Source organism: Benincasa hispida, chromosome 1 (genome assembly GCF_027475165.1).
Source record: "Benincasa hispida cultivar pf3 chromosome 1, pf3_genome.v1.1, whole genome shotgun sequence".
NCBI lineage: Eukaryota > Viridiplantae > Streptophyta > Magnoliopsida > Cucurbitales > Cucurbitaceae > Benincasa > Benincasa hispida.
The window spans coordinates 84,561,697-84,583,855 of NC_143478.1; the positions used below are offsets into that span (position 1 = coordinate 84,561,697).

Here is a 22,159-nt window from a genome sequence, read left to right on the forward strand (position 1 = left end):
CTGATAGGACTATCAACGTCTATTTGTATTTTTTTTGATATTTCTATAAATAGTTTGACATTTTTTCTATATACGAAAATTATTTATTTATTTATTTTATTATTATATTATAATTTATCGATATCCATGTTTCTAACGCATCCCTCGAATTTTTCACATCCATCATGGTCGCACCAAAGAAAATGGAAGGAAAAAAAAAAAAGAAATTAACTTTGGAAACCAAATTCATAATTTCTTCTTTTCTTTTTGAAAACTTTCCTTCTCCCTCTTCCTTCTGTTCTCTTGCCTTCCCGCCGTCCACCACTCTCCATTCTCTCCGGCGGTCCGGTTCGTTCCGACCATCAAGATTAAATTCCACAAGCTTCATCTCAGCTCTTAAGGTAATAGCTTGCACTTCATACTCTCTTAAGGTAATAACCTGCATTTGAGTTTTGAACTCTGTCGCTATCATTTTCTGTGAATTTTACCGTGAAGATTTTGGTGCTGGTTGTAGATGGTGCACCTGGACTAACAATTCTTTGAATTGCCTCAAGAGAATCGCATCTTCTACAAGGCAGAGAGAGCCGGAGAATTTTGCTCTAAAATGGCTGGGATTTTCAAATCGCAATGGGGATTCGCGGTTACGCCGCACAAAGTTTCTCTCTGCATACTGCTTCAAATTTATGCTCCGCCGGCTCAAATCTCAGTACCATTTCCTTTTTCTTCAGTGGCTCAGCACAACCGTCTTGGTCTATTCTTGATGGCTCTCACTAAGGTACTTTACTCGTGTCAACATTAACCTCTGCAAATCCTAGTCCATAATAAACATGCTCATTTTTCCAGTGAATGCTTGTTGTTAGTGTTATAAATGCTTGTTTTTAGATGTTATGTAGTGGCATATTTTATTTTCCAGTCTTGTGACGACATTTTGGAACCCAAACTTGAAGAGCTCATAAATCAATTGAGGGAAGTTGGTGGGTTACTGGATCATTGGCTGATTGATCACCTAACAAGTAGGCTGTCATCTCTAGCCTCCCCTGATGATTTGTTTAACTTCTTTAGTGAGATGCGAGGTTAGTTCTGCAAATCCCTATTGTTGTTTACCCTCAACCCTTATTCATTTCTTATCAAACTTTCTATTTGTCTTCCTTAAGTTCTAATGTATGGGCAATGACTCTCTTACACTGTGTGATGTAGTTAGTCTCCTGTTTTCTCAATTTCACCAACCTTGCATCTCACTAACGTAGTTAAACGTCGATTTAATCAGGAATCCTTGGAGGTCCAGATTCAGGTGTCGTGGAAGATGACCAGATTATTTTGGACCCCAACAGCAACTTAGGAATGTTCCTTCGTCGCTGTGTTCTTGCTTTCAATGTATTATCATTTGAGGTACTCTAGTTTACTTACTGTCTTAATAGTTAGGACACCCCTTCCGTCGTTAATGTTTTGAAAACTGGTTTAATGTATCAGTAGTTATTGTTTCCAGCATGAAATAGGACCAATGGAGCAAATGAATAAAAGATCCCTCTTTTAACATCTTTGTTACACAGAATCTTTTGATTCAAATATCAATTTCTTTGGATATAAAAAGATATTGAACTTGGGTTTTAATGTTGCTTTACAAGTTGGATGGTCATTGCTGAAAATTCAATGCAGGGTGTTTGCCATCTTTTGACAAATATAGGAATGTATTGCAAAGAAACTCTTTCAACTTGTCCTTATGGAGCATCTGAATTAAATGATACTAGGAACGATTTGGAGACATTGCCAGAATATCAAAGTATGGACCTGGAGAATCTTGTTTTTGAGAAGGTTAGTGAAGAATTTGAAGCAAGAAAAAGGACCACTCAGAGCATCTCTTTTCATTTTCATGTGCCCGAAGCACTTTCTGGATTGGTTGAAGGTAGAGGCACATGTTAACTCGTTGGCTCTTTAGATGAAAAACAACTTAGAAAATTAAATAAACCATATGCATAATAAATGATCACAAGTTTATTTATTTATTTCTTTTTTTGGTAAAGAAACATTTCATTGATGTCAAGTTTATTTTTTTATACCATTTGATTAATTTTCTCGAGAGATCAAAATCTATACATAATTTTTTTTTGTTTCCGTTCATTAATTCCTTCGTATTATAGTGGGAAATGAGGTACATCAGTGCTATAACAAAATTGGTTTGGAAGGAAATAGTTAACTTTTAGATGGAAAAAGCAAAAAATTTCATCGGGGACCAACTTGGGCTTTCTTTATGTTAAGTCATGAGATTTTTCTTTCTTACATTTAATTTTTCAGTTTAATGTTTTAATTCTTTTTTCCTTTAAAGTTAGATCTAACATTTTCAGTTTTTTGTTCTTTAAGTTTTATTTTCCAGTTATGTAAGTTTATGTTTTTAATGTTGCTTTTAATTTGTAAGTTAGTACTACTAATTTAGGTTCACCTTTGTACTTTATATAAGGGTGATCATCCATGTGAAGTTTTGTATGAGCAGCATTTCTACTCCAATAAGAAGTTTATTCATTCATTGGATTTTCTTATCTCATTTTCCATTATTTTTTCTTTGTTTAACAAATATCGAGATATTGATTTGCTTCCGCAACCTTTATTTTTTCTTTCGCTTTCATTTTTTCAGTACTTTAAACTTCTGTATGGTATGCCCTCTTAATTTCTTTTTGTAATTATAACCTCTACCTGAGCTCTATGCCTTGACCGGTTAAAAATTAGTGAATGATTGGGTTAGGATATATGTAATAATTTAGTCTAATTTGGAACACTTTATTTAGAAGATCAAAATGTGAAATAACAAATCAGAATGAGGAAGGTGGTTATTGTGTTGCAGGAATTCAACTTAGTATTGCTTGTTTGATTAACATATTACATATTGAAATCCACAAGACCTAATCCTAAGTTGTCAGCTCGTGATAAATTTAATTCTTTTTGATATGTTTTCAACATTTGCTCTCAAAGAAGAGGGATGTTAACTCTTGCCAATGCAGTTCTCTCAAGTATCCCCCTCGATTATTTATTTATTTGTTAAATGCCCAGCCAAGGTTGTGAAAAATCTTGAGAGGTTCATTAGAGAATTCTTGTGGAAGGAGCTAACCTTGAAGCGGGATCCCACTTTGGGAAATGGGATGTTTCTTCTATGCCTATTTCAGAAGGGGGTTTAGGAGCTGGTAATCTTAAAGCTAGAGACACCTCCTTGCAGAATGTGGCTAGTGGTTCATGAATGAAAAAATTTCGCTTTCTAGGAACCTTACATAGCTCCCATTACCTAAAGATGGCTCTGTTGATTCAAAGGTTTTTAAGTCTTCCTTGTCAAGAGTTGCCTTGTTGCTGAGGTGGCATAAGATTGAAAATTGGTGAAGGTGATAAATTCCTTTTCTGGAAGAGAGTTGGCTTTCAGATGTTCCAGCTAGGTTTGACTTTCCAAGACTATTTTGAGTTGCCAAGTCTAGCAGCAATATAAGTCAATGCTGGTCAGCCTCTTTGAATGATTGGAATCTCCAGTTTAGAAGGAACTTGATGGATGCTGAAATTGAGGAGTGCACTTTGCCTAACCTCCTCTGTTCCCTTATTCTCAACAGAGAAGACAAGACGATTTGGCTGCTTGAAGGACGTGGAATTTTCCATGTAAGATCTTTGGTGCCTAAGCTCTAGGCCAAACAAGCTGGTGTGTCGTGTAAACTAAGTGAGGTTTTCCTATGGATTTATTTTCTCTCCAAAGATTGAATTCTGCTGTGAGTTGAAGAAAAGAAGACTTTATATGGCTCCCTCTTCTAGCTGGTGTGTCATGTGTAAACATGGGGAGGAAGATCAAATTCAAGGCCATCTATTATTTGGTCGGATGCAGAGGAAGGTCAAGGCCATCTCTTATTTGGTCGTTTCTTTTCTTTTAGCTGTTGAGCCAAACTCCTCTAGTCCATCAATATATGTCGGGCCTTTCCAGGAACATTTCTGATGTCTTCTTCTAGGTTCCAGATTATTGCTGGTGGTCCCTTCAAAGATAAAACCGGTGTATTATGGTCTATTGTTAGCCGTTGGGAAGGTTGTTCTTTGGAGGCTTTGGTTTGAAAGGAATGCTAAAATCTTTGATGAAAATAGAAGAGGAAGGAGAATAGAAACACACGAATAATTTATGTGGAAACCCCTAGGCCAAGGAGAAAAAAACCACGATCTAGACTAGTTTTTTATTATTCAAGTGATGCAGAAATATAAGAAGACTTGCTCAAATAAATAGACAGACAGGAAACCTTAGGCCCATAAGAGAATTACAAATAAGCCCCTAGGGCAAACCAACCCTTTTTGACACTCCTCCTCAAGTTGGGGCGTAAATATCAATCAGATCCAACTTGCTAATACAATAATCAAAACTCTGTCTTAACAATCCCTTTGTAAGGACATCTGCAATCTGTTGATTAGAAGGGATGTAGGGAATGCATATGCTCCTATTATCCAGTCTTTCTTTGATGAAATGTCTGTCAATTTCGCTGCTTGGTCCTATCGTGCTAGACCGGATTGTTGGTAATACTTATTGCTGTTTTATTGTCACAGAACAATTTCATTGGAAGCTCACTGTCTTGTCGAAGATCTGTCAATACTTTCTTCAACCAGATTTCTTCACATATCCCCAAACTCATGGCCCTGTACTCGGCTTCTAAACTACTTATGGCAACCACTCCCTGTTTTTTACTTCTCCAAGTGACCAGGTTGCTCCAGACAAAAGTGCAATACCCAGACATAGACTTCCTATCAACAGTAGACCTAGCCCAGTCCGAATCAGTATATGCTTCTATGCCACGTTTACTTGACTTCCTGAACAGTAGGCCCTTATCAGGAGTGCCCTCCAGATATCGTAGAATGCGTTCGACGGTTGTCACATGTTCCTCGTAGGGAGCTTGCATGAACTGACTGAAAACACTCACGATATAAGATATACCAGGTCTCGTGTGAGATAAATATATCAACTTCCCAACTAATCGCTGATATCTCTCTTTACTGACAGGAGCTCCATTGTTAACATTGCTCAGTTTGGCATTATACTCTGCAGGGGTGTCTACAGGTTTACACCTAGTCATTCCTGTTTCTTTGAGGAGATCTAGAGTATACTTTCGTTGTGAGACAGAGATACCCTCCTTCGATCGAGCACCTCCATCCCAAGGAAGTACTGCAATTTTCCCGGATCTTTAATTTCAAATTCTTTAGCCATCTTTGTTTTAAGTCTCATAATTTCATCAGTATCATCACCAGCCAATACAATGTCATCTACATATACAATAAGTACTGAGATCTTTCCTGAACCAGACTTCTTTGTAAACGTGTTATCTGAGTGCCCCTGATCATACCCCTGTGCTTTAACAAATGTGGTGAATTTGTCAAACCAGGCTCTTGGAGACTATTTCAACCCATACAGTGACTTCTTCAATCTACAAACTCGATACCTAAACTGGTTCTCGAAGCCGGGTAGAGGGCTCATATGGACTTCTTCTTCGAGTTTTCCATTAAGAAATGCATTCTTCATATCTAATTGGTGCAAAGGCCAATCTTTATTAACAACAATAGATAAAGCACCCGGATCGTATTGAGTTTGGCCACAGGGGAGAATGCCTCAGAGTAATCAATACCAAAGGTTTGAGTAAAGCCTTTGGATACCAGTCTCGCCTTGTATCTGTTAATCGAGCCATCGGATTTGTACTTAACAGTAAAAACCCATTTACATCCAACCGTCTTGTGCCTCTCAGGAAGAGAAACCTGTTCCCATGTCTCATTTTTTTTTAGAGCTCTCATTTCTTCCATAACTGTAGCCTTCCATTCAGGAGCTTCCATGGCAACATGTATATTACTTGGAACCATTACCGTATCTAGACTGGTAGTGAGAGCCTTGAACTCAGGAGATAAGTTACTATATGTCATGTAACTATGCATAGGGAACTTCGTACATGATCTAGTCCCTTTTCTCAAGGCAATGGGAAGATCGAGAGACGCATCATGACTTTCCTCTTCTCCAAGTTTCTTACTGCAGCTAGCCGTCTGATCTATGGATCTTTCTTTAGAAGGACTTCCCACACAATCACCTTCCCTTCCACTGTTCTCGTTTGCTGGAGTTATTTCCTCAGTGTTGTTCTTTCCATCAGTTTCTTCATCCTCCTCAATTCCTTCTATTTTCTCACCACTGTCACCAATTTCTATATCTCTGTCTACTCTGCAATTATTAGTCTCAACACAATCATAAGTATCACAAACAGGGATGTTCATACCTGGGGCTGAGACCGAGTTAGACTCATGAACTGGGGCAAGAGAAGCGACAGGCGGCACTGTTTCCTTCTTGAGATTCTTCCTGTAGTATGTTATCCAAAGGACTTGATTAGTGGGAAGAGCAGGACCAAGATGTTTAGGTTCAGCTGAGACCTCTAGGGGAATGGAATACGTGGACCAGTTAGTCTCTTTACTAGGACTCTCCCCCTGAAGAGGACTAATGGGAAAGAAAGGCTGATCCTCGAGAAAGGTGACATCCATAGGCACAAAGTATTTCCGAGATGAGGGATGATAACACTTGTACCCACATCGATGGAGAGGGTACCCAACAAAGACACATTTCTGAGCACGAGGAGTAAATTTTGTACGGTTGGGACCGTGGGTATGGACAAAGACAACACATCCAAACACCCGTAGAGGTACGTCAGGGATTAACCGAGTGTTGGGATACGACTCTTTGAAACAGTCAAGGGGAGTATGAAAGGCTAAGACACGGGAAGGCATGCGGTTGATATGGTGGGCTGCAGTGAGGATAGCATCACCCCACAGATAGGAAGGAAGAGAGGTAACCAGATGCCTATTTTTCCTCTTGGCTACTCCGTTTTGCTGGGGAGTATAGGCACACGAGCTTTGATGGACAATTCCTGGCTAGGAAGTCCCGAAACGAGTTATTAATGAACTCACGCCCGTTGTCACTTCGTAAAATGGCAATTTTTGTGTTGAACTGGGTTTCTACGGTCGCATAGAATTGTTGGAAAACAGAGGACACCTCAGACTTATCGGTCAAAAGAAAAACCCAGGTCAGTCTGGTGTGATCGTCAATAAAGATGACAAACCACCGTTTGCCTATAGAGGTGGTGGTTAGTGAGGGACCTTAGACATCACTGTGGATAAGACTGAAAAGTTTGGACGGTTTATAAGGCTGAGAGTGGAAAGAAACACGACTTTGTTTAGCCTGGATACACACATCTCAATGTAAGGATGATAGATTAATATTATGAAATAAATGCGGAAAAAGATACTTCATATATTGAAAACTGGGATGTCTCAGACGATAATGCCATAACATAAAATCGATTTCTGCAGTAGAGAAATTCAAAGAAATAAAACTAGTCCTATAACCATCCCTAAAGGAAGTTTCATCAGTCAAGAAATAGAGCCCCTATTGTGCTGGGCAGTGCCAATCATCGTCCCCGAGCTCAGATCTTGAAACAAAACAAGGTGGGATAGAAAACAGCCTGACAGTTCAGGTCCCTTGTAATTTTACTGACAGATAATAAGTTGTATGAAATTCTAGGAACATGCAACACATCACGCAATATATTAGACCCTCAAAAGGAGAAAGATGTCCTTTTCCTGCGACAAGGGCAAAGGACCCATCTGCGATTCTAATCTTTTCATTTCCGGCGCTCGGGTGATATGATATAAAATGATCAGAAGAACTGGTCAGGTGATCTGTTGCTCCGGAATCCACAATCCAGGGCCTTTTTCCATTAATGCTAATAAAACCAAAGGACTGAGTCGTACCTGAATGTGCAATCGCACTGACCCCGACAACACTTAAGTTACTCTAACCATCAGCTTGAAGTTGAGTCGAGGCCTTGTCATTCACCGAGTCGCTTACCAGAGCCCGTCCAGGACCAGTCTTGTCCTGTGACTGACGTCGTTTGTAATTTGGAGGTTTTCCATGCAGCTTCTAGCATTGGTCTTTTGTGTGCCATGGTTTTTTGCAATGCTTTGAAATATTCATTGCACTAGACTGGTCTTCTTTCGGGCATATTTTAGAGCACACCTCCATCAGTGACGGTGTAGAATGTTGGCCCAATATCCTGCTGCGAACACCGTCAAACTTCGGATTTAGCCTAGCCAGAAAATCATACACTCGATCAGCTTCCTCAATTTTGGAATACTGAGTCCCATCATGTGTACATTTCCAGATAATCTTACGGCATAAGTCCATTTCTTGCCATAACAGAGATAATTTGTTGAAGTACGACGTTACATCCATAGTCCCTTGCTTACATTCATGGACTTGCTTGTGTAAGGTATGAAGGTGGGATGCATTCTGCTTCTTTGAATACAACTGCTGTACTACATCCCAAATGTCTTTGGCAGTTGCCATATAAAGTAACGGTCTGCCAATTTGAGGTACCATGCTTTCCAGATGCGTTCTTGGGAGTTACTGGGTTTAGGTTTGGGTATCTCCCCAGTTAGATAGCCAAATTTTTGTCTTCCTTCCAGAGCCATTCTGATGGATTGCGACCAGGAGAAATAATTTTGGCCATTTAGCTTTTCTCCAATAATAATTCCTACATAATGTCCTATTGATCCAGATAACAAATTTGCAGTAGGTAAAGAATGGAAAGAGTTTACTGGGTTCTCGGAGCACAACTGTAGATTGGATGGCTCTGATTGAGCACTTTGCGAGTTCGTGCCAAGAACCGACCCAAGATCCGTGAGTTGTTGCGGAAGAAAAACAAATCTTTTTTTAATCTCATCTGAACACACCCCATTCACCGCTGCCGAAGAGTTTGTCGGAAAAATGATAGGACACGCGCCACTGCAGTCAGAATGGACTGGTTGATCCACCGGCTGCTGCTGGTCAGAGACAACGCCGACGAAGCCACGGTTGGTCGAGCCAAGGAAATCGCCGTAGCTTCCTATCTGTACCCGAGGGATAACCGTGAAGAATGTCTACTGTGGTCGAGTCTGGACGCCGTCGACAGATCTGGTGTGCGTGGAAGGCTGGGCTTCGATCAGATTTGGTCGCCGAACCTCGTTTATACCCGGGAGGTCTACGGATCTGCTGTTGAAGTAGGGCTAGGCTTCGATCAGATCTAGATGTCGAAACCTGTTTGCACCTGGGAGATCGACGACTCCGATGGGATTTTTTCCGCATGCAATCGGAGCGCCATTGACGTGACGGGGCTGGGTGATTTCCTCCATGACCGGCAGTGACCCAGTCTGTCCACGATCCTCCATGGCTGGGTGTGACCCAATTTGTCCATCGATGGATTGGGTTGTCTGTTCGACGACACTCATTTGTTGAAGAAGACGCGGTAAGGTAGTCTCTAGGTACTGTTGGACAGCTTCCTTAATCGTGTCAGCTATCTCGGAGTTGGTGGTCAAAGGAGACTCATCAATGGCGGCTAGGGTTGTCGCCTTGCTCTGTACCATGATGAAAATAGAAGAGGAAGGAGAATAGAAACACACGAATAATTTACGTGGAAACTCCTAGGCCAGGAAGAAAAAATCACGATCTAGACTACTTTTTTATTATTTAAGTGATACAGAAATACAGGAAGACTTGCTCCAATAAATAGACAGACAGGCAGCCTTAGGCCCATAAGAGAATTATAAATAAGCCCTAGGACAAACCAACCCTTTTCGACAATCATCAATGGAGAAGAGACAAGCTGGAATTCTTTTCTGATCCCATTCAGCGTCTTCTTGCCAAGTCCTTTTATAATCATCTTTTAGCTAAAATTTACACCAACTGTACACCAGTTGGGAAGGCTTCTAGTAAACCCTTGATGTGGTAGGAATATCTCATCTCCCCTCTCCTTTTGTATTTTTGTTTTCTTCGGTATATCTCAGTTTCTCAGTAAGGGAAAAAAAACATTTGTTCTCAAAGAGTATTTCCAAAATCACCTTAAAAAGTATAGATTTGGTTAATAATCTAAGGAGATAATTGGTAAACAGAAAGCTCAGTACTATTAAGCTGTAAGGAAGAGCTCCCCATACCATTTAAGAGGTCTGAGACTCGGTGCTTATATCATCATCTAAATAGCCAATAACTCTGGGTTATAGACCCCCTTGAGCTTCCTTGCATACTTAAAACTTAATCTGAGATGCACTAACTCTATCACAATTTTAAGTAAGTTGCTACTAATTTTTGCTACTCCTCAATTTTCCATAGAATTAAATAATTTAAGCCTCTTATCATAGTTATTGATTCGCATATGTCAAAAGTACAGATGTTGATGTTCCGTCTTACCCAAAGTGCAAAAGTATTGGCAAAGCTAAAGAAGCTTATTCCTACTCTCACTCTTTTTCCAATACCTCGAGAGATATTGATCCCAGTGGTAGTGCATTCCTGAGGACAAATTGGCAGATGCAAGGCTACTTAGATGCACAAGCTGAAAAAATTGAGAAGTAAGAGTATATATGCTTAATCAGCCCAGAAAATGTTGTTCCTTGCTACCACAATTAACAATTTTTTAAAATTGGTGCAGGCTTGGAAGCTTATTTTCTCTAAATGCTTTTGAAGTGGTTCTTAAACAGCTCCAGAAAATGGCACCTGAGCTTCATCGAGTAATTGGATCTTTTTTTCCTATTATGTTAATGATTATTTATTCTATTAGATTTTGTTTAACATTTAAACTGCCATATTTATCTCTCTGTTGCGCTGATGCAGGTTCACTTTCTGCGTTATTTGAACACCCTTTATCATGATGATTATTTTTCTGCTTTGGAAAATGTCCACCGCTATTTTGACTATAGGTAAGTGACTAACTGTGCCTTTTCCTCTCATATGTGGGTTGGTGATTTCCCAAGCCAATATGACCACCTTCTGAATGAAGAGATATGATGCATTTTAGGATCTTGTAATATGGAGAACTATTATCGATAAAATGAACATTTTCTTTCACATTTCTCATCTGTTACCTTTTCTCAACCTCTAGCCTTTAGAGGGCTTGGAGAAATGTGTGTCCACCAGTCTTTGAGGTATGGGAATTACTCCATCCATTCAATCTTCTTTGAATGTTCTCAACAATGGGGTCCCAAAAGGAAGCAAGCTCTCCTTGTAATTGACCAAGATCTATATATTAAGTTTAGTCCATCTAAGGGGGTTCCTTTTTGGCTATTACTTGTGTCATCGATGGATGTTAGAATTTCTTAGATTGTCATTATAGAGCTTTCACCTCAACAAGAAGAGCAATAGAAAGGTAAGTATGCTCTCCTCTCTCTCCTCTCTCCTCCACCTTCTTCTCGGTTCATCTGAATCTAAGGTGGCTTGATTCAACACTTCCGGCCACTTTTTTCTTCATCCACAATCAATTCATCTGAGTTTGCCTTTTTCATCATGGAAATCAAGAGTTGCAGCATTAATAATCAGTATTTCTGTGTATAGCAAGAAGATTTTGGTTTCTCGGTGGAGGCTTTGAGGAACAACCAGAAAATTACTCTCAGTTTTCAATCGATGCTTTGGATTGAAGGCAAATTACAGGAGCTTCTAAAGGATCATATTCATGCCTATTTTTGTAAGAAGAAGAAAATGGAGCAGGGTTTCGTTCGTTTGGCAGAATTTAGAACAAAGGAAGGATGGTTTGCAGACATAGCATGGTGGCCTGCTACTGGTGGACGAAGGAATATTCATGTTCCTGCAGGTTTCAATAAAAAAGAATGGCCTTCTTTTGTTGAAATGATTGGTGATAGTCTGAAAATTACAAACGAGCAGCTTCTCCCAGAGGTTATAATTGAAGATCAAAACAATAGGGGGGTGTCTGTGTTACTCCATCAAGATCATTTGTAGATGCTGTTAAGGCAGAGAAGGGCACAGGTAATTCATATTGGGTTAAAAAGGAAAATTAGTTGCTGGATTTAAATCTTAGCTCCTTGTTTGTGGTTAAAGATCTTAGAAGAATTCTTTCAAGAATCAATTTCTATCAACCCATTTTTTGAAGATAAAGCGATTACCAAGGACATCAATGAGGAATTTCTGGGCAAATGGTACAAGTATGGAAGGATGCATTTAAAAGTTGAGCGATGGTCAAAGAAAGTTCATTCTCTTCCAGGTTCTATTATTTGTTATGGAGGATGGATTTCGATAAAAAATCTCCCTCTACCTTTTTGGAAGAATTCAGTATTTGAAGCCATTGGCCATCACTTAGGTGGTTTAGTGGAAATATCCTCTCAAACTTTAAATGGATTAGTTTGCTCACAAGCTGTTATGAGGATTGAAAAGAATGTTTGTGTTTTTATTCCAGCCTCATTACCTATTGAAGATTCTCTTTTGGGCAAATTTGATATAGGTTTTGACAATCTTGAGCCTTTGATCTTCTTGAATCCAATAGCAAAAGAAGTTTTTTGGATCAAGACTTTTCGAATTCCATTGATATTCTAAGGATTAGATAAGTTATGATTGATGAGGGTTTTCCAATAGTTCCTTGACTGATTCACAGTGATTTACTACTTCAACAATTTCACGGTCAATAGAATTCTTGATTTGTAGAAGCATTCTTGAATCGTCCTGCCACCAAATCTTCTTATTAGCATCAGTCGGTGGCTCTTCTGTGATGTGATCATCCATCTCCATGCTCCTAATAAAGTGGCGAACATTTGATCTCCATGAATAGTAGTTGGATCTATTCAACTTGTGTTCAGTTACTTTTGACACCATAGGAACAATCTCAGACATGACTGCTGGTTTCTTATCAGCCATTACCTAAAAAAGATAGACACCGGACAACAGAGAATCAAACCCTAATTTACCGAAGAGATGTCTTTACAAGCAGTGAGTATATCTATATATCCCAAACAAACACACCACCAAGAAGAGTCAACAAAACTGAGGAAACCCACAGAAGACAAACCAAAATCAATGGCGCACGCGCCGGCGCGTGGACGGACAGCAAAAAGGAACAAGTGGCGCGTGAGTCCCATGCGCTGGTCAGATGGGATCTGGACTTTGGGGTTTTGTAGATCGGCGACTAGGTTCCTCGACGATTTGGGCGGTGTCGAAAAAATAGCCCCTTTTTATTTTCCCTCCAGCGGCGGCGGTTAACGACGGCGAACGAACCAAAGATGGCGATTGTGAGCAAAAGTATAAACTCACCTCTCCATAAAACCCTAAACATATCACAAACGGGTTCTAAATTCTCAAACCCTAAGGTTCATGTTATAATTCTATAGTTAGGGTTTTCCATTCTTGTAAATATTTTGTGATATTTTCCTTTTCTATGCTTTGTACTCTTGTATATATTCATTATCTTTGGTGAATGAATAAAGCATTTTGATTCTTTCTCAAACCTAAGAGTTTTACATGGTATCAGAGCTCTCTAAATAAACTTAGGGTTTTTGTGAACTTTAGGGTTTGAGAATTTAAAACCAATTTGTGATACGTTTAGGGTTTTGTGGAGAGGTGAGTTTATACTTTTTCTCACAGTCGCCGTCTTCGGTTCGTTCGCCGTTGTTAGCAGCCGCCGCTGCTGGAAAAAAAAAAGGTTTTTTCGACACCGCCCATTCCAACGAAAAGCTCAGCCGCGGATCTACAAAACACCAAAGTCCGGTTGCCATCTGACCAACGCGTGAGGCTCACGCGCCGATTGTTCCAGTTCGCTGTCCGTCCACGCGCCAGCGCGTGTAGGCACGTGCGCTGCCCTTTTTCGTCCGTCTTCAGTGGGTTTCCTCAGTGTTGTTGGCTCTTCTTGGTGGTGTGTTTGTTTGGGATATATAGATATACTCACTGCTTGTATAGACATCTCTTCGATAAATTACGGTTTGATTCTTTGTTGTCCGGTGTCTACTTTTTGAGGTAATGGCTGATAAGAAACCAGTAATGTCTGAGATTGTTCCCATGGTGTCAAAAGTAACTGAACACAAGTTGAATGGATCCAACTATTATTCATGGAGATCAAATCCAGGAGGTGTTGTTTGCTATTATTGTCATAAACCTGGCCATACGAAACGTGAATGCAGAAGATTGCTGAATAAGGGTCAGAGGATGCCATCACCCTCTGCACAAGTCGCCCCTACTCCTGATAATCTTGACAAGTCAATTACGATTTCTGCAGGGGAGTTTGCTAAATTTCAGCAGTATCAAGAGTCATTGAGGGCATCATCTTCTACTCCCATTACGACCATCGCAGAGACAAGTAACATTTCTAAATGTCTTCTTTCCTCCACGTCAAAATGGGTCATTGACTTTAGCGCTACAGACCATATGACAGGTAACCCCAGTTTATTCTCTACCCTTTGTACATCTACCTCTTCACCTAATGTCACTATAGCTAATGGAACCTCCACTCCTGTTTTAGGATCAGGAACCATCCATCTCACTGAATCAATTTCTTTGTCATCAGTTTTAAATTTACCAAATTTCTCGTTTAATTTGATTTCGGTCAGTAAACTCACTCGTGATCTTCATTGTTGTGTCTCCTTTTTTTCTGGTTATGGCTTATTTCAAGATCTTACGATGAAACAGACTATTGGTAAAGGGCGGGAATTTGGAGGTCTTTACATCTTTGAACCACAAACACTTACGGCCATCACATGCTCTAGCGTGTCGTCTCCTTTTGAAGAGCATTGTCGTTTGGGTCATCTGTCTATCTCTGTGTTGAAGAGTCTTCGTCCACAATTTCAACATTTGTTTTCTTTCGATTGTGAGTCATGTCAGTTTGCTAAATTTCATCGTTTGAGTTCGTATCCTCGAGTCAATAAACGAGCTAGTGCTCCTTTTGAATTAGTCCATTCTGATGTTTGGGGTCCCTGTCCTGTTGAGTCCAAAAGAGGGTTTAGGTATTTTGTTACATTTGTCGATGACTATTCTTGTGTTACGTGGTTATATTTAATGAAAAGTCGTTCTGAGTTACTTTCTCATTTTCGTAACTTCCATGCTAAAATTCAAACTCAGTTTAGTGGTATTCTTAAAATCATACGGAGTGATAATGCTAAGGAATATTTCTCTCTTACACTCAAGTCTTGTTTAGATGCCATGGCATTCTTCATCAATCTTCTTGTGTTGATACTCCATCTCAAAATGGGGTTGCAGAACGAAAGAATCGTCATTTCCTTGAGACAGCCGGAGCTTTGATGTTTCAGATGCATGTTCCAAAATACTTTTGGGTTGATGCTGTTTCCACAACTTGTTTCTTAATAAATCGCATGCCCTCTTCCATTCTTAAGGGTGAGATACCTTTTTGTACTTTATGCCCCAAGCAACATTTGTTTCTCATTCCACCCAGAATATTTGGTTGTACCTGCTTTGTTCGGGATGTTCGACCTCAGCATATCAAGTTGGATCCAAAGTCCTTAATTCCTTGGTTATTCCCGTGTCCAAAAAGGGTATCGGTGTTATTGTCCTAGTCTAAATAAATATTTAGTCTCTCCTGATATCCCCTTTTTTGAACATACCCCATTTTTTTCATCACCGTCTTTCTCTTCGAATAAGAGTCAGAGGGAGCATAAGGAATTAGAGGATGATTTCCTTGTCTACACAGTTATTTCTCCTTCCGATCCTCTTCCTGATTCATCTCTACCTGTGGCTACCTTTACTCTTCCTCCCATCGTTAAGGTCTATACTCGACGACAACCTCCTCCAGTTCCATGCCCTGTTCCAGAGTCTTCTTCGTCATTGGATCCAGAAATGGGTGATGATCTTCCTATTGCTTTTCGTAAAGGTAAACGTACTTGTGCTCAACCTATTTCCTCTTTTGTTTCATATAACCATTTGTCACATTCCACATGTTCATTCATTGTATCCTTAGAGTCTGTATCCATCCCGAAAACTGTTCATGAGGTTTTGTCTCATCTTGGTTGGTGTGCCACAATGGTGGAGGAGATGACTGCCTTAGATGATAATTGTACTTGGGATTTAGTTTCTCTCCATGCAGGAAAAAAGACTATTGGTTGCAAATGGGTGTTTGCAGTTAAAGTCAATCCTGATGGTTCTGTTGCTCGGTTAAAAGCACGCCTCGTAGCGAAAGGCTACGCACAAACTTATGGCGTTGAATATGTTGATACTTTTTCTCCTGTAGCAAAAATGGCATCTGTGAGGTTGTTTATTTCATTAGCTTCAATCAATCATTGGCCTTTACATCAGCTTGATATTAAAAATGCATTTCTTCATGGTGATCTTCAAGAAAAGGTGTATATGGAGCAATCACCAGTGTTTGTTGCTCAGGGGGAGAATGGAACGGTGTGTCGCCTTTGTAAATCCTTGTATGGATTAAAACAGAGCCCACGAGCTTGGTTTGGTAAATTTAGTCAGGTGATTGAAAGCTTTGGAATGCGGAAGAGCAGGTCAGATCATTCAGTCTTTTTTAAGAGATCTGAGGGTGGTGTCATCTTGTTAGTCGTATATGTGGATGATATTGTGATTACTGGTGATGATGTTTTAGGTATCCAGTCTCTAAAGACCTTTCTTCATGGTCAATTCCATACCAAAGATTTGGGCATGTTGAAATACTTCTTAGGAATTGAGGTAATAAGAAGCAAGAAAGGAATTCTATTATCACAGAGAAAATATGTACTTGACTTGTTGACTAAAACAGGAAAGCTAGGGGCTAAGCCATGTAGTACCCCAATGATGCCCAACCTACAACTCACAAAAGATTGAGAATTGCTAAATGATCCTGAAAGATATAGGAGGTTAGTGAAAAAACTTAATTACCTTACAGTGACTCGACCCGACATAGCGTATTCAGTAAGTATTGTGAGTCAGTACATGTCATGCCCTACAGTTGATCATTGGGCTGCATTGGAACAAATTCTTTGTTATTTGAAGGCTACTCCCGGGCGTGGTATATTATATAAGGATTATGGTCATACTAATATTGAATGTTTCTCAGACGCCGATTGGGCAGGATCTAAAGAAGACAGAAGATCAACCTCAGGGTATTGTGTTTTTGTTGGTGGTAATTTGATTTCTTGGAAGAGTAAGAAGCAAAATGTGGTGTCACGTTCAAGTGCAGAATCAGAATATAGAGCAATGACACAATCTGTATGTGAATTGATTTGGATATATGAACTTCTTGTTGAGTCGGGATTTGAAATCACCACACCGACAAAGTTGTGGTGTGATAATCAAGCAGCACTTCATATTGCTTCTAATCCAGTTTTTCATGAAAGGACTAAACATATTGAAGTTGATTGCCATTTTGTACGTGAGAAAATTCAACAAGAGTTGGTATCTACAGGATATGTGAAAACTGGAGAACAATTAGGAGATATTTTCACGAAAGCATTGGATGGAAGACGTATAGATCATCTATGTAACAAGTTGGGCATGATTAACATATATGCTCCAACTTGAGGGGGAGTGTTATAATTCTATAGTTAGGGTTTTCCATTCTTGTAAATATTTTGTGATATTTTCCTTTTCTATGCTTTGTACTCTTGTATATATTCATATCTTTGGTGAATGAATAAAGCATTTTGATTCTTTCTCAAACCTAAGAGTTTTACAGTTCACAAAACCCTAATTTTGTTTAATTTTGTTTAGAGAGCTCTGATACCATGTAAAACTCTTACGTTTGAGAAAGAATCAGAATACTCTATTTATTCACTAAAGATATGAATATATACAAGTGTACAAAGTATAGAAAAGGAAAATATCACAAAAAATTTGCAAGAATGGAAAACCCCAACTATAAAATTATAACAATAAGAAGCCTGAACCAATGGGTTGGACGACGAATCTGATGTCAGTGTCAGCAGCGAGGAATCCGAACAAATGAGACTGCAATTTCCGAAGAATCCAGCCCTGATCAATTAGGGGAAGCATATAGAACACTCTTCTTACAACAGCAGCAAAATTCTGTAAATGCTTCATACCTGTCTCCATCCCAAATTCCATCTAAATTTTCATCTTTAGTTGCAGCGAGTGGTTTCCAATTGCAGGAAATGGCATCTACTCAGGAGGTGTCTTAAGTATGAAGATTATCTCATGGAACACTAGAGTCCTTTATGACAAACCCAAAAATACAGCCTTGAAGAATTTCTTACAGAATCAACATCCAGGTCCTTTAAAATTTCTTAAAGATCATAGAGAAAAATTTTCTTGGGTCAGAGCTCACTTCCTTTTCTCACTATTGTGTGGAATTTTGGTGCATCGGGAGAGATTTCAAAATAACAAGATGGATTCATGAAAGATTTCCTACTGGGAGAATATCAAGAGAAAGGATTATGTATAAATTTTTCTGGGAAGGACACAAGGTAGCAATTAAACCATCTAGTGAAGTGGGGGGCTTATTTGAAAGCCCTACAAAATGGAGCTCTTGGTGTTGGTAATCTGAAAAATAGAATTTTAGCAATTCTATTTAAATGGAATTGGAGTTTCTTGAAAGATTAAGACTCTCTCTGGTGCAACGTGGTTAAAAGCATACATGGAGTAGATCCTCATCATTGGCATACTTTTGGCAAGTTTGGCATGAGTGTGAGAAGCCCTTAGATTAACATATCAACGATTCGGAGAAAATTCAGTTCTTTGGTTAATTTTAAAATTGGCAATGGTCGTAACATTTTCTGTTGGCTTAATTCATGGGAGTCAGAGTGTTCTTTTAAGATGCGATTCTCAAGATTTCTTCATATTGCTTCCTTCCCAAATGGAAGTGTGAATAATCACTGGGATGCAGCTAATTGTTCTTGGTATTTGATTTTCCAAAGGAATCTAGAAGAATAGAAGATTTTAGAATTTCAAGACCTGTTGTGCATGGTAGAAGGCATAAGGGTTAATCAAATTTCAGATTCAAGACTTTGGTCTTTGGATGTATGAAGGAGATATTTGGTGAAGTCATTGTCTAAGCATTTGAATGCCTATGTCCTATCGAGAAGGACATGCTGTAGCATAAGCTTCGGGATTTTGTGGAATACTCAATTCAGAATATGTCTTAATTGGAATGCTTTTATTTTCTGTGTAATCATGTTCTTAAGTTTCTTTGGAACTCATGTATATTTATAAGGATATGATGAGGGTGCTATGGGTGTGTCAACTTAGTTGAGATATCTGGGTGCACCTACTGACCTATCTTTCTTTTTTATGTTCTTGTGTTTTCCTTGCTATTTTATTTCATTGTATTTTGAGCAATAGCCTTTTTTCATTATATAAATGAAAAGTTTGGTTTCCGTTTTAAAAAAAAAAAACCTCTAGCCTTTAGACATACCATGTCTGTGAGAATGAAATCTGGGGGATGGGGAAGAAAGTTGTAAATGTCAGGGAGTTTCAACTATTAAAAAGGGTGCAATATGTGTGTGTTGGGGGTTTAGGGTTTTTTGGGGGGGGGGGGGGGGGTATTTATCAAACAACACTTGGTTACTTAGAACTCAAGGACACGACTCTACAACCCATAGAACATATCCTGTTCAAGTAAGGTCTTAACATTTGATTACTATGTCTGAACTTTTTCCTTATTGTTTTCCCTGGACTTTTGCCACAAAAGTGCAGGGACTGAAGGATTTGATTTTGTCCCTCCTGGATCTGGCTGCAACAGCTTTGGAAGATATGAAATTGCTTTATTATGTTTAGGGATGATGCATGTTCACTTTGGCCATCCAAAACAAGCTTTAGAGGTCAGTTTCTCTTTTCTACCAACTACCAGTGTTCAGTTCTCTTCTCTAATCACGAGGCTAGAATTTTGGCAAATTAAATTTTTTTGTTGCTATAGTTAACTAATCGTTCTTCATTTTGTTTCTGGATAATTGTCAGGTTTTGACTGAAGCAGTCCATGTATCACAGCAGGTAAGTTTCGTATGCAATTTCATTTATCTAATTACTAATATGAAGGAAAATAGACTTGGAGCTCTAAAAAACAAACTAATGCATTTTCTTCGATGATTTTGGAATCATTGTCTTAATCTTTAACTGCTCTATATGAGAATAAATATTGAAACCATGTTCATAGTTAAACTTTGAATTTGACTTTTTTTTAATCAATATTCTTTGCAGCAAAGCAACGATACTTGCCTTGCGTATACCTTAGCAGCTATAGGGAACTTGTTATCTGAAAGTGGTTTCTCACGCACTAGTGGTATACTCGGGTCATCCTATTCACCTTTAATGAGCATGGGAATTTCACTATCTGTCCAGCAACAATTGTTTGTGCTTTTGACGGAGTCTCTAAGAAGAGCAGAAAGTTTGAAGTTGAAACGTTTAGTAGCCTCCAACCATCTTGCTATGGCTAAATTTCATTTGATGGTAAATATGGGTACAATCTCCATTTCATAGTATGTTTTTGTTAATGTATGTTTATTTTGTACACTTCGTGTGTGTATTGTTTTTCCTCCTGAAGATTGGTGATTGTGAATTACCAGTTCACCTCATGTTTCTGCCTTTATGACATTCAAAACCAAAAGAACCATCCAAAAATCCAGTTAAACCAACTGAAACCAAATATAAAACCACTTTAACCAACTAAGACAACAAAAACTGACCCAAACCAAATAACTGAAATATTAGTTCATTTAAAATTACATAAAACTGAATTGACCGTCCTACTTAGCCTAACTAACTAAATTGTAGTATCTTCTTTACACGTGCGACCACACTGGAGGAATTCTGAAAGGTAAGGAAAATAAAGTAGACTTAGTGTTGTTTCCCAGAAGTTATCTTTCTACGATTATATTCCCGATATTTGTGGGATGGGCTACTAGAATTTGAGATGAGAAGAAATCAAAGAGATTCAGAAATTGATGAATTGGGAGCCGTTATTCAATGCTTGTCCACAGTCAACTTATCCCTAGTCCTGACAAAGGATTATGAAAGCTAGAACCAAATGGTATCTTCTCCAATATTTCTCTCTTGTGTGATATTGCGTACCTGTGTGTAAACAAGGCCAATGATTGATAGGAAAATCATGCAAATTATTGATCTGCTTGTGACCTATTTGCGTGCAATAGTTATTTTTTTGGCAGCTCTACCTGTCAGTGATCAAGAAATTGAGTTTTTTCGCTTCCTTGTGTATGCATTGATAGACGATTTATTACTTTACTCATGATCTTACTGTTTAATGCGTGAAATATTGTAGTACTCTTGTATTTATTAGATTTATGCAGGAAGAAAATCAGGACATCCTATTTAATCGTTTGTTGGCCATCGTTAAGTCCACATGCTTTAGTTTCTTGATTGCTAGTGGGGAGTGTTTTATCTGATTCACAGCAACTGTCTGGATTCTTTATACCTGTCTGGTGTGACTTGAAAAAACCAGTGTTGATTGGAATGGAAATTTTAACTGCATGTTGAACGTACTGAGAGAGTAGGGAAATCTCTTTATTTATTAATTATTGATGGGTTGTAAATAATTTGCAGCACGTGCAAAGACCTCTTCTGTCATTTGGTCCCAGAGCTTCTGCAAAGCTTAAAACTTCTCCAATAAGTGTCTGTAAGGTAACGTCGAACAAGATGACTCTCTTTTTCCATTATTAGATACTTCGTTGAAATTATTTTCATTTTTGATTTATTTTTCAAATGGGAAAATGGATTATCTTCATGGCAGATTCATGTGTGTATGAGTATCTATATAACTATATCTATTGAAATAGGGAAAGAGGATAACACAAGGAGTTTACGTGGAAAACCCTAATTCAGGGAAGAAAAACCACGATAGAAAAGAACTTATTATTTTATGTCCCTTTACAATAGACCCAACCCTAGATATAAATAGAATAATGTGAAACCCTAATTTAGCAAATATAGTAAAAAGACAAAAATGCCTTTAGGGCTAATTTAACATATTTCAACACTCCCCCTCAAGTTGGGGCATAGATATCAGCAAGGCCCAACTTGCTAATACAAACTTCAAACGTCTGCCTTGATAACCCTTTCGTAAAGACATCGGCGATCTGTTGGACTGAAGGTACATAGGGAATACAAATAGATCCGCAGTCTAACTTTTCTTTAATAAAGTGCCTATCAATTTCAACGTGTTTGGTTCTATCATGTTGTACGGGATTGTTTGCAATACTGATGGCAGCCTTATTATCACAATACAGCTTCATAGGCCCAGGACTACTCTCGTGAAGATCAGATAAAACTTTCTGCAACCATATTTCTTCACACACTCCCAGATTCATAGCTCTATACTTTGCCTCAGCACTACTTCTGGCCACTACACCCTGTTTTTTACTCCGCCAAGTTACCAAGTTTCCCCATACAAAGGTACAGTACCCTGAGGTTGACCTTCTATCAGTCACAGATCCGACCCAATCTGAG

General features: G+C 38.8%; 1 protein-coding gene across 5 annotated transcripts in view; it reads left to right on the forward strand.

Moving 5' to 3' along the window:
- The first annotated feature begins 208 nt into the window (after positions 1 to 208).
- LOC120086434 (anaphase-promoting complex subunit) overlaps positions 209 to 22,159 on the forward strand; it is a 44,385-nt gene continuing 22,434 nt past the window's right edge. For 2 of the 5 annotated variants that reach the window (XM_039043084.2, XM_090306737.1), the window contains exons 1-12: positions 209 to 380; positions 494 to 754; positions 893 to 1,052; positions 1,247 to 1,368; positions 1,636 to 1,882; positions 10,209 to 10,386; positions 10,467 to 10,545; positions 10,649 to 10,734; positions 19,392 to 19,521; positions 19,658 to 19,690; positions 19,898 to 20,146; positions 21,257 to 21,334. In XM_039043084.2, coding sequence (XP_038899012.1) covers positions 584 to 754; positions 893 to 1,052; positions 1,247 to 1,368; positions 1,636 to 1,882; positions 10,209 to 10,386; positions 10,467 to 10,545; positions 10,649 to 10,734; positions 19,392 to 19,521; positions 19,658 to 19,690; positions 19,898 to 20,146; positions 21,257 to 21,334 — 1,533 coding nt within the window. In that variant the 5' untranslated portion in view covers positions 209 to 380; positions 494 to 583. The remainder of the gene's footprint in view (positions 381 to 493; positions 755 to 892; positions 1,053 to 1,246; positions 1,369 to 1,635; positions 1,883 to 10,208; positions 10,387 to 10,466; positions 10,546 to 10,648; positions 10,735 to 19,391; positions 19,522 to 19,657; positions 19,691 to 19,897; positions 20,147 to 21,256; positions 21,335 to 22,159) is intronic. The other 3 variants (XM_039043093.2, XM_090306739.1, XM_039043112.2) reach the window with 3 other exon arrangements.